This window comes from Lampetra planeri, chromosome 4 (genome assembly GCF_965212315.1).
Source record: "Lampetra planeri chromosome 4, kcLamPlan1.2.h2, whole genome shotgun sequence".
Lineage (NCBI taxonomy): Eukaryota > Metazoa > Chordata > Hyperoartia > Petromyzontiformes > Petromyzontidae > Lampetra > Lampetra planeri.
Window position 1 is genome coordinate 5809651 of NC_136110.1, and position 16449 is coordinate 5826099.

At 46.3% G+C, this 16449-nt stretch overlaps 1 protein-coding gene across 4 annotated transcripts in view; it reads right to left on the reverse strand.

Annotated features, from left to right (window-relative positions):
* The window catches only part of PLA2G4F (phospholipase A2 group IVF), a 63175-nt gene extending 47318 nt beyond the window's left edge, over positions 1-15857 (reverse strand). Inside the window, exons 1-2 of one of the 4 annotated variants that reach the window (XM_078593120.1) lie at positions 15757-15857; positions 3038-3285 (exon numbers count right to left, since the gene is read on the reverse strand). In XM_078593120.1, coding sequence (XP_078449246.1) covers positions 3038-3211 — 174 coding nt within the window. In that variant the 5' untranslated portion in view covers positions 3212-3285; positions 15757-15857. The other 3 variants (XM_078593119.1, XM_078593121.1, XR_013585128.1) reach the window with 3 other exon arrangements.
* Between the last annotated feature and the right edge of the window lie 592 nt (positions 15858-16449).

Consider the following 16449-nt stretch of genomic DNA (forward strand, 5'->3'; position numbering starts at 1 on the left):
GGTAAGAAGGAGCTGTGCACAAATGCCTGAGGTCCCATCATCCCCACCCTTGTATAGCTCTCGCCCAACTTTTCTGGAACCTTCTCGAGCATTCCCAACCATCTCTACTCCTTCAGCCCTTCAGTGCCACCCCCCACACACACTGCGCCACTCAACTGGCCACTACTACGTTTCCCTCAATTCCATAACCTGGGCGGGCTCTCATTAAATCCTTTATATTAAGTTCACTTGCTTGCTTGCTTGTGCGCTTACGACCGTGCAAATCTTTCGGTCGTTTTTTAACCCACTTCCCGTGATCCAATCGAGCTGACATTTTGCACACAGACTCGTTGTGCGTGACTATTAATTTTCGTGAAAATTTTTTTCCTAAATTTTCCACTTTTTAGGAAAAAATACATTATATTTAATTACCAATTGCTTAATGGTGGCAGGCAATCATCTGACCCATAGGTGGCAGCCATCTCAAGCCAGAGGACGAGAGGACTCTAGCCGCCACGCATATACAGGATTTAGAGTGAAAAACTTTGTTTTTACGAGTTCATTTTTTTTTCAAATTCCCTCAGCCAATCAGGCTTTGAAGCACCCTTACGCTTCCACCAATCCGGTAAGCGCTTCCAATCAGCCAATCAGACCCGACGCAGAAGATCCCTGGGTTTGATCTTCCACGAAGCTCATGTTTCACCCTAAACTGCATCCACTGCACAAACCATGGCAGACGTTGATACCTGATGCGCAAATGGAAAATTAAAAACTCTCCGATGTGCGACTGTGGTCATCCAGAACAGACCGTACAACATAGCGTACGTATAACGATGCAATTCCCGATCCTCAATTACCAAGAAGACATTACAGCCACCCACTCCGCTGCTGCGGACGCGGTAATTTCGCTTGAACCACCTGAATGCGAAATTGTAGTTGTTTCTCTCTATCTACATCAGCCATACGAAAGAAGATCAGCCGATGGCATGAGCGAAGCCGGTACCGCTGACAGCTTTATAGCCTGTAGCGCCTTATTGATGCCCACTTTGAATAACAAAGACGTTGAGCGATGTTGTTCGCAACGGCTAATTGATTAATTAATGAGGTACGTCTCCCGACGACCTCTAACACTCACGAGGTTACCGGTGCGAGCGTGTGGTGGCGGCAACTTGGCTGGAGGGGGGGGGAGAGAAGATGTATGGGTTACACGGCCAGGGTGGAAAGCCCGGCCACTTGTTGGCAGTGATTGTGGTAAAGTTCTGTTCGTGTAAAAGTTCCCGTTTTCAACGAGCTCTGTTCCCTCTGTATTGTTCTCATAAATAAACCCAACGTTAAGCCGGTAACAATACGAGTATGGGATTTTTTCTTAAGCTTTACTTGATGCACATGTAGTTTTCCATAACTTGTTATTGTAGATCTAGAGGCCTCCTTTCTGCCAATGGCTATACCCGTAACTGTGATAACTGCTGGCCAGATTGTAAAACGCTTCAGAAAGAAAGGTTGCACCCAAAACGTGTGGTCCAAGTCAATAAAGGAATGCCAATCTCACACGCCTACTGGATTATTGAGGGACTACTATTGTGTGCTGTTATCTTGGTGTGGCCTGGGACTGTTTTGTTGTTGTTTTTGCTGCCTTGTTCAAGCTTTGATAAATCTGACTTCTATAATGAATGAATTGATGATTTACTTTACATGTATTTACTTGCGTATTTCCCCCCTATATTTTCCACTCCTATCGGTTTATTGGCATTGTTTGCTGTTGTAACATGCCGACTCACGCATACTAGACATCTGTGAAAAAGAGCATCATAGCTCATCGGATTCCTCCAGTTTAAATAAAGATTCTGATCAGGCAAACCCCCCCCCCCCCCCCAACGTTTGTGACCGTTCCGTAGTTTTGCGTGCCTTGAAGCAATACTGCTGAAATGCTGCACTGCCCTGAAGAGGAGCGTGTGACTGATGGGTTGTTGAATACTTTATTTGTGTTTGTATCTGGAGACGAATGCCCAGACGTATTCTTCTCCGTATCAATTTGGTTATTTAAACTCTCCACAACGACCGTTCCACGAAAACTCATGTTAACCGAAATAACCGCTAATAAAATTGACTTATCAGTTGAAACATAAGTTACAAAAAAATCACTGAGTCTGCAAAGAGAGACATCCGTTTCCACTTCCAAAAACAGTGAGCGTTGTAATGTGAACAAAGCCCAGTCGGCGTCGCTGATTGGCCGCGGGCATGGCTCAGCCCCACTATTCGAGCACTCGGATTGGCAAAAAGTGTCGCCCCGCGTGTCAAAAACGTAAGCGCCGTAAACCAACATTTTAATGTTAAAATGGGACCTCTTTTGGCAGTGTCAAAGTGTGAAAAAATAAGAACAGGTTGTACCCGTTCTGCAAATAAAACAGGTGTGAAGATGTTCAAATACTTTTATTTAGTGTTTGAACATCTTAACACCTGTTTTATTTCCAGAACCTTGTAAAACCTACAACCTATTTCGATTTAAAGCTTTCGTGACTGCAGGGATTCATCTTCTTGGTTCTTTCGGTAAAGTCACGTAGAATGGAAATAATAAAATAGAACATAATAAAATAATATAATATTATAAAATAATATAATCATTATTTTATTGTTTTATTTAATAAAATAATATAATATTATAAAATAATATAATCATTATTTTATTGTTTTATTTTTATTATTTTATTATTTCCATTCTACGTGACTTAACCGAAAGAACCAAGAAGATGACCTACAACCTATGTTGTTATTTTAACGGTCGTCGAAACCACGGGGATCCTATGGAAGACGTTAACCGAAAAAACTGTTAACCGATGTGACCGTTAACAGAGGGACTAATATACAGCATTGCATTGCGTTCCTGTAACATCCACACATCCATAGTTTCACGTTAATTCAATCACAGCCATCGAGTCAAGGGAAGGGGGGGTGGTGGACATTCCACATTCCTTGGGCATATAATGTTACATTGCTTTGGCAATATAATCTTGCAAGCAAAGGACGATAAGAGATAGTTAGAAGTGCATGCGTGTACTACCTTTGCAAGTCCCGATGATGTGTTTATTGTTGTTGTTGGTGGTTGTTGTCGTGTCGAGGGTGGACGTCTGCCGCCCTTCGCCAAGTCTCTTTGGTGCCTCGTGTCAAAATCGGCGACGAAGGCAGCGCTTGCCAAGGCTGGCAGGGCATGGCGACTCAAGAGGTATCGGAGCATGCTTGAAGAAGAAGAAGAGGATGATGATGATGATGGTGCAGCAAATGCTTTGCTGGCATCCAACGACACCTCGCCTTGAAATACAACAAATACACGCGCGCGCGCGCGCACACCACGAGCAATAAATAACCACAGTTGACTTTGAAACTTAAAAAAAGTGTAATACCCTGGGCAGCAAACTGTTTAAAATGTGTAACTTTTGAACGGGTAACTTAATAATATTTGCTGATGAGCAAGGACACACGAGTTAGATGGAACAATACACACACACACAAGACGCGCACAGTAACAAGTTGAGCAACTGCTGTACTACGACTTTGTTTCCTTCAAACTGCCCAAATCTACATTGATCACATGTTGTTGACACTGATCACATGTTGTTGACACTGATCACATGTTGTTGACACTGGCCGCCGAGCGTCTCCTGCAGACAGATGCCGACCGATCGATCAGTAGCCCCCCGATGGTAGCGCGCTCGCATACAAAGATCCCCCGTATAGCCTGCAACATACTTGGGGCAAGTGCTGTTCGCGAGTTTCACCGATGTAGGCTCGGCACGGCACACGGAGGAGGGGCTTGAGCCAACCAACACCAACACGGCGAGCCCGGTCACCGTTGATGTTTTAAGGCCGAGTAGACCTAGGGGAGGCGCACGAACTGGCTCGGATGTAATCGCCACCGGTGCTGACCGCGTGTGGCAATCGAACTCGGGTATAGAGGGGGGGGGCGAACCGGGATCGGAGTGCCAAACGCGCTCGCCACTGCGCTTACACTCAACTCCAATAACAAAATACTCACAGAGAGACCGAGAGAGAGAGCCACACACACACAGAGCAAACGCCAAGTTTCGGCTCCCAACCACACGACTACTGTCCCACGTTGTGACTCCACTCACGCACTCGCAAGACTTGCGCAAGTGGGTGGTGGTGGTGGTGATGGAGGAGGGTGGTGGCACAAGAGGAATTATAAACCTCGCCGTTCTAAAGTGCAACGCGTGGCCGTTTAAATACAAAAACCGCCCAGACCCGCCGAACCTTAACTCCCCAACAAGTTAATAAGTAGCAACTACACCCACTACTAACGCACGTGCGTGTGTGTGTGTACGTGTATGCGCGCACAGCTGGCGCTAGCTGGCACACGGCTATATATACACACACACACGCGCACCACGCTGTGTCTCACCCTGAACCCGGATTACAAGCCACGTGTTACCGAGAGAGACAGATCTTCGCAACCCGGTGTGATGCCGAACACTAAAATGAGGTCACTTTTCTAACACGTAGTAAGTATAGTAGTAGGGTTTTACCCTTTTAAACTGGTACAAAACTGACACCTTTATTCAAGGCATCATGTTTGCAATGACCACAACACAAGTAGTCAAAAAAGCAAACAAAAAGAAGCAACTCTGATATTGATAATAATATGCACTGTCCTTGAAGTTGATTGTTGAATCAACTTCAAGGACAGTGCATATTATTGTTGAATCAACTTCAAGGACAGTGCATATTATTATCATTATCAGAGTTGCTTCTTTTTGTTGACTACTTGTGTTGTGGTCATTGCAAACATGATGCCTTGAATAAAGGTGTCAGTTTTGTACCAGTTTAAAAGGGTAAAAACCTACTACTATATTTTGCCACTGGTGAAAGAGATCTCATAACGTAGTAAGTAGGCTTTCGCGGCCAATATTGTTCATATTAAAAATGATTTTTCAAGGGGGGGGGGGGGGTGAAATTTAAATGTGTACGCGATCTAACCCTTGGTTATGAATTGATTATGAATTAATTGATAACCTTGATTATGAATTCAAATGTCATGTTGCATCGCGCGCATGGATCGGCTCGGCGTTTGTCGTTATCTGCGTTCAAGTTCATTTATTAGGTATAGCCCTGTGAGCCATTCGGCTCTTGAATCGGGTGCAACCGCAACAAACAAAAAACAAAAACATGAACAAGAAAACATCTTAAAGTGACTATGTGACTAAGTGCAAACAGAAAAATCAAGAAAAGACAGCAAAATATTGCAGAAAAAAACACCGTTACACACCAACGCTGTGCAAAAATCCCAGTGGGATGCAAGTCAAACAACAACAACAACCACAAAACAACTTACATTAAGGCCATCAGTCTTACTCCGTACTACAACAAACAAACATGGCCAAACCAGTAAACTTTTCGAAATCACCAAAATAAAGCAATGTAACAGTGATCATAGGAACTGTGACGGAATTTTCACAATAAACGACATAAACAACATGTACTACCAAAACCCTGCAGCCATACCTGGCTGCATGAGTCACTCCACAACAGCAGGAGCATAAGTCCATAACATGGCAGGGGAAGTAAAACAGCCCTATTCCAAGTGTGTACTGTGCTGTATGCCTATAACACTTTGATTGACAGGGTCTTGGATAACAATACGGCGAGAGTAATAGGGCGAAATGTCCGTGGCACATCAGAAGTTCTCCGTGACTCGAGCATAAGGTGCTCTAAGGGGCCGTCCATAAATGACGTCATGCGGACTATTCTTGACCCCCCCACCCTCGTCACACGGCGTTACAAGAAGTCAGACCCCCCCCCCCTCAAATATGACGTCACAAAGCTCTGCCCCCCCCCCGAAAACCATATTTCCATTTTGAAAATAAAACATGCTTCAAATCGCTTTAAACTATTGTCATTGTAGTGCGTATTTAATGCGGCGCTGCACTCTGATGTTGTAGGAGAAAACATTTATTAAAAAGTCTATTTAATTAAGTAGAACGTGTTGTCTATATTTATTTAAAGTTGCGCATTTTGATGTGACGTCACATTTCTCAACCCCCCCCCTCGTCACAAATCGTCACAAATGTCTGACCCCCCCCCACACCCAGGTGTGTGACGTCATTTGTGGACGGCTACCTAACCACGAAACGTGTCATAACGGAATTACGTTCATCTATACACTGACCTAATAAGTCATTTCGCCACCCACCCAAGCTCCCGGCTATTGTGTTGAATGCACGTTTCCCATCGCCTTGTGCCGTTGCTGATGAGTTCCCAAGATGAAGAGGACACGACAAAGTGAAACCACACAGAGACGACGGCTGCCTTGCCAGGTTGCGCGAACAGTACAGAACGTGACGGTCGTTGTCCCACGCCCGACCGCATCTGAGTGAATTCCACCCGCATGTAAGAGAGGGTTTTGGGGAGAAATGTGGTTCGCGTTTCTACGCCAAATCGCACGAACCGAACCCGCAGGAAGCGAGGGAAACCTGTGATGGATGTTGTTCGAATCTCTTTGGGTCTTTCGGTAAAGTCACGTAGATAGAAAAATATTTTTTTTTAAATCACGACGTTTCGATCGCAACACAAGCAATCGTCTTCAGGTTACATTGTTGGTGACTCGCGTTCTCATACCTGTTGACCCTTTATCAATACCTGCCTTATTACAGACCAATTCCGATCTTATTGGTCACCCCGTGCCCCTTAGACATCTCAACGTTCATCCTACAAAGTCACATCACCAGAAAGAAACACGAACAAATAAACAAAAACATGTTTTTTGCCCGTAGTGAAACGGCTGTACGCCGTATGGACCTGAAAATTCAGTTTCCCTGTGTACAAGAATACGGGGTAAGCCGTGTGGGTTGTCAGCTGTTCGTTCTCGTGGCGTTGGCCGTGTGCGCTGCAGAGCAGATACGCCGCGGTAGTTTTCGAATTGATCAAAGGGCACACGGGCAATTAAATACAATATGAACAGGCACAAAGGCGCTCAAGACATCAACGTACTACCATTTAGATAGACATTGAAATGAAACACACTGCCAGTTGAATTAAACAACAGACACAACAAACACATACATCAAAATAAAACGAACACGTGGACACATAGGCATTGAAAGAGACACATATAATAAGTAATATTTTGAAATACTTTTTTTAAAACACGCTTTAGTTAAATTCATCCATACGAGTAAGAGTAATGGCAGGACTCCACGACTCCAGGAAGTGGCCATGTAGCTTGCCATAACGTAAAGGGGCCGTGGTGATTTACAGCCAATGTGAGTTGAGCGTGGACAATTAGACCTAAGCCGGAAACATAACATGTAAAAAGATTGTTTAAAAATATAGATTTTTTTTAATGCTAGAATATAGTATTGTCATCAGTATGACATAAGTAAACCACGTTTGCAGTCGATACCACATTGGGAAGTGGATTAAAATTGAGTTACAAGATTTGAGGATACAACAACAGACAGAGTGAGTTCATAGAAAGCGTGTAAAAAGATCGCTTAAAAATTTTGTTTTTATTTTTTATGATAGAATATGGTATTGTCATCAGCATGACATAAGTATACCACGTTTGCAGTCGATACCACATTGGGAAGTGGGTTAAAATTGAGTTACAAGATTTGAGGATACAACAACAGACAGAGTGAGTTCATAGAAAGCGTGTAAAAAGATCGTCTACATTTTTTTTTATTTTTTTATGATAGAATATGGTATTGTCATCAGTATGACATAAGTATACCACGTTTGCAGTCGATACCACATTGGGAAGTGGGTTAAAATTGAGTTACAAGATTTGAGGATACGACAACAACAACAGACAGAGTGAGTTAAATAAAAGCGTTTAATAATAAACAGCCGCCCCTCCGATTAGCACGGTTGCCTAAGTAGGGTGCAAAAAAAAATTCAACATATATACATACAAATAAAACCATGAAATAGACGACCATTCTATTCTAACCATAAATTGGCACGGTAAAATAAAGGTTGATTGAACCATTACCAATTAAATACATCGACACACATATCCGTGCGCACTAACACACACACAACACAAACACAACTTCCCCCCTCTGAGTTAATTCGCTCAGCCCAGGTTCCCAAGACGAGCTCCACGCGTGCCGCGGTTCTAATTGAGTCGTAACCTTTATGCCCCCGGGAACACGCGGGTGATCGCCTGCTGGACTTCTTTCGCGCCGTACGTAGCTAGTTGTGCCTCAGGCTTGTTCCATCTGGCCCGGCCCTCTAGCTGCTACCGTAGGCGCACACCAGGCTCAACATCCCTGGTGAGTCGGTACAGTCAGCAGCTGCCAACGCCGAACCCCGGGCGGCGGTTAACTAACCAGGAAAACTCAGCTTGTCTGAGCCTGGGCGTGTGGAACCCCGGGTGGAGGAAATTCCACCAAAACGGGTCTTTGGACCTTCCACTGCAACCAGGACCATCTTCAGTCGTCTTGACTACGTCTTGCCACTGGGTACAGATGCGGCTGGTCGAGAGAGTGAGGTTGAATGCTACGCAAATCACCCTCACTTAAATCCAAGTTCTCTGCGCAAGTCATGGCACTTTTTTTACCATCGTCATTATCCAAGTCCTGTGGCGATGGGTGAGCGACGAAGCAGCAGGCACGGATATGCTGGAAGCTGTAGCTGCAAACCTGCACGCAGGCGGCTCAGGGTATTGGTCGTTCCCTCACTGGACCGAAGAAGCAGTGAAGTCCGGCAGCACCCTGAGCGACTGAGCAGCCATATTCAGGATCGCACTGCTCACCTCCGTAGTGAGGAAAGGGTTAGAAAATGTACCCTAAACATTGTCTGCTTCAAAACATCCTGGCCAGCCCACCGCAGCTGGCGGGATCCCATACTTGCGGTCGAAAAACAAAAAGAAAAACAAATAAAATGAAAAAGACCAAAGTGATACCACTCACTGTTGGCGCCTGTAATGTGCGCACTTTGATGGACACATCTGGATCAAAAAGACCCGAGAGACGCACCGCCCTCGTGGGCAAAGAGCTAGCCAGATACAATGTGGATGTTGCTGCCCTTAGTGAGACCCGACTGGCCGATACTGGACAAGTGACTGAAGTGGGTGCAGGTTACACATTCTTCTGGAGCGGACGAGGCCAGGAGGAGAGACGTGATGCTGGTGTTGGTTTTGCAGTAAAAAAAACCACCTGGTCAACCAACTGGCAAGCCAACCCAAGGGGATAAACGACCGTTTAATGACCTTTACAGCTCCACCTATTGGGTAAAAAGGCAGCCACCATCATCAGTGCCTATGCCCCTACCATGACCAACTCTGACGAGATCAAAACCAAGTTTTATAATGACCTGGACGTCATTATTGCTGCCACAGCCAGCTCGGACAAACTCCTGATACTGGGTGATTTCAACGCCAGAGTTGGAAGTGACCATCAATCATGGAATGGAGTCATAGGTGCACATGGCATTGGAAAATGTAACATACATGCTCTGAATTTGACCTGCTCATCACCAACACGATATTCCAACTACCAAAGCGCAAGAAAACTTCATGGATGCATCCTCGTTCACACCACTGGCACTTGATTGACTACGTCATCATGAGGAGGAGCGACCGGCACGATGTCAGGGTGACCAAGGCGATGTGTGGTGCTGAATGTTGGACTAACCTTCGTCTCATCATCTCCAAACTTAACATCTGGATTAAGCCTCCCAGATGCCCACAAGGAAAAAGACGTGTCAAGCGTCTTAACATCACTCGCCTACAACAGGAACACACCAGACTGGCCTTTGTTGAGGCTCTAGACCATCACCTGGAGTCTCTAAGCTTCGAGCATACAGACGCTGATGCAGACTGGACTGCTCTCAAGACCGTGCTGCATTCTACAGCCCTTAAATCACTTGGTGTTCCATTACGTACACATCAAGATTGGTTTGATGAGAACGATGCAGAAATCCGAGCACTCCTTGACGAAAAACACCGCCTGCATAAAGCATATCTGAATGACAGCAGCTCAAGTTTAAAGAAAACTGCCTTCCTCAACATTCGCAGGATTGTCCAGCAAAGACTCAGAGTCATGCAAGACGCCTGGCTGTGCGCAAAAGCTGAGGAGATTCAATCCTACGCTGACAGTAACAACACCAAGTGCCTTTATTATGCACTCAAGCAGGTCTATGGTCCGCAACACTCAGGAACTTCACCTCTCCTGAATTCAGATGGAACAACACTCCTCACGGAGAAGGACAAAATACTTGCAAGGTGGGTCGAACACTACAGCACGGTCCTCAACCGGCCATCATGCATAAATGAGGAGGCAATTGCGAGACTGCCTCAAGTTGAAATAAACCAGTCCCTGGCTGTTCTACCATCCATTGAGGAAACCAGCAAAGCCATAACACTCCTCTCATCAGGCAAAGCTCCAGGGTCCGATGCCATTCCAGCAGAAATCTACAAGGCTGGAGGGCCTCGCTTAGTCGAGAAACTGACCGACCACTTCCAGTGTCTGTGGAAATTAGAAGCCGTTCCCAAGGAGTTCAAGGATACTACTATAATCAATCTATATAAAAGGAAAGGCAATCTGCAGGACTGCGACAACCATAGAGGCATGTCCATACTATCAGTCGCTGGCAAAATCTTGGCAAGAATCCTTCTGAACCGCCTAATTGTCCACCTAGACCAGGGTCTGCTACCTGAGAGTCAGTGTGGTTTCAGAAAAGACCGCGGAACCACTGACATGGTATTTACTGCCCGGCAATTACAGGAGAAATGCCAAGAACAAAATGTTGATCTATATATGGCTTTCGTTGATCTAACAAAAGCATTCGACACAGTCAGTCGGGAGGGCCGATGGAAAATCATGGCCAAGTATGGGTGTCCAGACAAGTTCATTGGCATCGTGCGCAATCTCCATGATGGTATGATGGCCAGCGTCAGAGACCAGCAATAACTCTCTGATCCGTTCCCAATCACAAACGGGTGAAGCAAGGCTGCGTTTTAGCGCCAACGCTCTTCAGCATGGTGTTTTCTGCCATGCTGCAAGACTCATTCCAGAACCACAACACTGGGATTAACTTAATCTACCGTTTTGACGGTGGGCTATTCAATCTGCGGAGGATACAAGCCAAAACTAGAGTGGAGGAAGTTACTGTTCGAGAACTTTTGTTTGCTGATGACTGTGCTCTGGCTGCTGGCTCAAATAAAGATCTACAGGACAGTATGGACCACCTCTCCTCAGCTTCCAACAACTTCGGCCTAACAATCAGCACAAAGAAGACTGAAGTCCTATACCAACCTGCTCATGGGAAACCCTACACTTAGCCAACCATCTTTGTGAATGGGCAAAAGTTTTCAGCCGTTGACAAGTTTATTTACCTTGGTAGTACACTGTCTCGCGCTGTGCACATAGATGATGAAGTTAACATCAGGATTGTCAAGGCCAGTGCAGCCTTTGGACGTCTACGTGACTCGGTATGGGAAAGGACTGGCATCAAGCAGGAGACAAAACTGAAGGTCTACCAGGCTGTTGTCTTACCAACTCTTCTGTATGGGTGCGAAGCCTGGACAGTTTACCAGCGCCATGCCAAGAAATTGAATCATCTCCACTTGAGCTGTCTGAGGAAACTGCGGAGGATCAAGTGGCAAGACAGAATCCCTGACACGGAAGTCCTCAGCAAGGCAAATATCCCCAGCATCTACACCTTGCTTGCGAATGAACAGCTTAGATGGACTGGCCACGTGACCAGAATGCCCTACGCGAGACTTCCAAAACAAGTCTTCTTTGGCGAGCTGAAGAATGGCAAGCGAGCACAAGGTGGCCCCAAAAAGCGCTACAAGGACACCCTTAAAGCTTCCTTGAAGAGCTTTGGATTCGACCTGAAAAGCTGGGAATCCCTAGCACAGGACCGACCTGCCTGGAGAAGAAAAGTACAGGACTGTGCAGTCCTCTGTGAGAGTAGGAGAAGCTCCTGTGCCATCTTGAAGAGGCAGCAGCGCAAATCTACCAAGGAAGGACGTGTGGCTGCACCTCAGAGCTCTGCCTCCTCCCTGACCTGTCCGGTGTGCCACAGAGAATTCCGGGCTCGGATTGGCCTCTTCAGCCATCTGCGCACTCATCAAAACCCAACAAAATGACAAACGTGCCATGGTCATCATCAACTTTGATGGACGAACAAGACGACGTAGCCAACCGTGCGAATATTCTTAGGTTTTTTCGGTAAAGTCACGTAGGTAAAACATTAAAATGAATAAAAGTAAAATAAAATAAAAATCACGACGTTTCGGAAGCAACACAAGCTTCCGTCTTCAGGTGGAACCGTCACAGCCCGACAGCTGTATCAAGTAAATGAGAGATTACAGGAGATACCACTGCGTATATATAATGGTTTAGGGGGGGGGCAGGGATGGCCCACTCTTTATTATTATGGTAAGGTGCGGTTTGAGACTATGAATAGACTGCATAACAAAAGACTGAGCCTTTATTATGGAGAGGTTCGGTTTGTGACTACGCCTGGCCTGCATAACAAAAGTGTGAAAAAAGAAAGCTTAACCTGGTAGAAAGCTAAACATGGTAAAACAAAACTGGCTGTCTATCAGTAACCTGTAATAGTTTTCTGTCAAATAATATGGTCCAAATAAGTGTATTAAATCTTTTTTGCATGGTTAATCACATCTTTCCAATGATTACTCAGTTTGTAACCATCATCACGGTTGAAACCTTTGAATGGTAGCCATCAAAGGTTTGTACACGAAGCCATACAAATATACAAACACAGACATAATTTCAACCGTGATGATGGTTACAAACTGAGTAATCATTGGAAAGATGTGATTAACCATGCAAAAAATATTTAACTACACTTATTTGAACCATCTTATTTGACAGAAAACTATTGCAGTTTACTAATGGACAGCCAGTTGTTTCACCAGGTTTAGCTTTCTACCAGGTTTAGCTTTCTTCTTTTTTCACACTTTTATTATGTAGGCTAGGCGTAGTCACAAACCGAACCTTTCCATAATAAAGGCTCAGTCTTTTGTTATGCAGTCTATTCATAGTCTCAAACCGCACCTTACCATAATAATAAAGAGTGGGCCATCCCTGCCCCTTCCCCCCCTCAACCATTATATATACGCAGTGGTATCTCCTGTAATCTCTCATTTACTTGATACAGCTGTCGGGCTGTGACGGTTCCACCTGAAGACGGAAGCTTGTGTTGCTTCCGAAACGTCGTGATTTTTATTTTATTTTACTTTTATTAATTTTAATGTTTTACCTACGTGACTTTACCCAAAAAACCTGAGAATATGAATCCTTGCAGTCACGAAAGCTTCAAATCTAAAACCGTGCGAATCGGGAGGTGCGGCGGGAGAGGGGAAAGGACAACAAACTAGACGCGAAGGGGCGGTTCTAAAGAGAAAAGTTTTCAATCCACATTTCAAAGTGCATTGCTCCCCAGTGGCGTTAATGATGGTTAACGCGCTCGATCCAATTTGCACACCACGGCGGCACCAAACCGTCCGTAGCCTGCGTCATCACTTGACAAGTAGCACGCATCGCCGTCATCGGCCACGATCAATCCACTGTTGGATGATGGGCCCACGGCAGATTTTCTGTCGGCCAAGTTTGGTCAAATGCCACCCATCGCGACTCCGCAAGACAGAGTTGAGGCCCTCGCTCGCCCAGGAGTGGATTGACAAGAGGGGTGTCGGTCAGTCGTTGTACATTGTGTGTGCATTCCCCCCCCCCCCACCCCCGTAACGTCTGATCTGGCCCGAAGAAAGCTTACCCTAAAGCTGATAATACAATCTGTCTCGCCAGACTGGTTTATGGCGCGTGTGAAGGACACGTGCGTGCGAGCGCACACGTCCAGCCGAGTGTGTCTTTGTCCCCAGATTGACCTGGCCCAGACACGAGTGGAGGTGGGAGTCACAAGGGGGGGGGGGGGGGTAGGTTACAATAGTGGGGAAAGATATTGTTAAAGGTAAGGAGGGGGTGATGGAGGACCAGGGATGTGGTTCACAGGTGATGTAAACAAGTCGGGGTTTAGAGGTGGGAGCATGGGCAGTGTAGGAGATCGAGCCTGCTGCCAATGATACCCGTAACTTTGTGTTTGCCTCAGAGGTTGCAACCGGGTACCCGATACCCGTACCCTACCGGATACCCGGATACCCATACCCGGCCGGGTACGGGTACCCGTTTGCGACCCTGGTGCGGCCGGGTACGGGTAGGCCATGATTCACTGGTGAGTAACCGTTTGTCACTCATTTCCCAACGTCTTGTCTCTTCTCACAATTCAAGTTCCTAGAATCAACCCACCCGCGCCTGCAACATAACTTCATCCCAGAGGTCGCAATCAGGTACCCGATACCCGTACCCTACCCGTACCCGGCCGGGTACGGGTAGGGTACGGGTATCGGGTACCCGGCCGGGTACGGGTAGGGTACGGGTACGGCCGGGTACGGGTACCCGTTTGCGACCCTGGTGCGGCCGGGTACGGGTACGGGTAAGGAATCAAAACCTGTTTGCGACCTCTGGTTTGCCTCCTGTGGAAGAGGGAACATGTCGGGAGTTGGTTCCAGTGAGTGAACTTGAGCGAATGGAGAGCGGACACTCAGTGTACAGTCGCGTCCACGTGCGTGTTTCAAATGCCAGACCGGGAGATCGAAAACGGTGACCTTCTGGGATTTCGTACTGCATGCTGCAATACTTGCGACATTACAAATGTGCACAGAAATAGTGCAACGGTGAACACACTCGATCCCAGAAGGTCACCATTTTCGATCTCCCGGTCTGGCATTTGAAACAATGGGCAAGTTCAGTTCATCATCTTATTCCACAGCGGTATAAGCGGGTAGCCCACATTCCAAAGGCACAAGTCGCGTGTGGGTGTGGAAATGAAATGCGGTTACACCAACGTCTTTCAAGATGTTGGGCCAGGATGTAGAGAGAAGGCAAATATCCTCTAAGGAGGATCTATTAAGTTTCTTATTGAGCTCCCTCTCGTGGAAGCCCTTCTGTCAGCAGCTGTGTAAGAATGGACTGAAACTTAACCTTAGTTTTTACGATGCATTTTCATCCTCTTGTCAATTCACTGCTGTGTTCAGACAATACGTCACCACGCTGATCCATGGTATTCTGAAGAAAGAGGGGGCCCAGGACCAGGTCGGATATCACTCAGGAATCAAATTCGGCTGGTCCGATCCATAGCACATTGCACTAACCGTGCTGCACCATCTCGCCATGGGATGGTTGGCCAATTCCATTAATGGGTGTTTGGCATGAGGCGTCAATATATCAGCATGGGTCGCTAACGCCTGTGCGTCTCGCGACTACTTCATGCAGTTTGATTCAATATGCTAGACTTCTTTCTCACCCCCTTCCCCTCCTGTCCCATGTCCGTCCGTGTCCCCCCCCCCCCCCCAGTATGTTAGTTATCTTTTCCCCTACGCTTTTCCCGTCCTCGTAATGAACTTTCATGCGCCCGGCTAGTGGTCTCGGGGCAGTGAACCCAATCCTCAACATTCACCAAAGCCTGGCGCGCCGAACTCGGGCTGCTGTTGTGCACGGAGGTTTTGTCCCACCACTCCACCCCCCCGATCTGTGATCGGCGCTTTGTACCCGGCTCGCGTTGAGTTGTAATAAAACAATAACCCCCCCCCCCCCCCCAAAAAAAAACATATTCCAGACTTCCGTTGCATCAAATAGCTCGTGTGAGTCCTGTGAGTGAGCGCTCTGAGCCATGGACCATCATTGACCAGGACGTCTGAACCGTTCCTAGCCGCCTCCCTGCCCCTTCACTCACCTGCACAAACTGGAATCAGAGAAGTATGGTCAGATGACCCCGATGACCTGCACGACGTGAGGAGACCCTCATCCAGCAGTGGATTGACACAGGCTGGTTGTACAGTTCTGCTTAATTTAATAAATGAAGAATGCTAACAATTTTGGCTAACGTACTGTATATATTTTTTCCTCCGCACAGTACGTCGTGGCTTTTGTGGTGGTTAAAATAATGCATATGTGATGACTGATAAGGTGGGGGGGGGAGGCTTGTCGCTAAAAGTCTGTTTGAGTTTGTTAGCGTCACGAACACACTCGTGTGCTGAGAGGTTAAAGACTAGAAGGGTGTATGTTTAGCTCACATGTGCACTGCCAGTACTCCAAATGAACGCATTCGAACCCAATGAATAGCTGAAACTTAAAGTACAAAACAACATGTGCCACATGACGCATTTTTTTTTTTACAATTTGTGTTCAATGCGACTCAATCGTGCAGATTGAGTCGCATTGAGGCTTTATAATCAACTGGGTGTAGTTGTGGCACGGTGGTGCATGTACTACACTGTGTACCTGGGTGACTTTAACACCATTCCTGGCTGTGGCTAACATGAGTGACGGAGTGATGTGTTAACCGGTCCCAGGCCAGCCCTTCATCAATCCGCACTGACCAGCATTCTAAATAAAACAACAAAGTAAAAACGACGTCTTGCTCGAT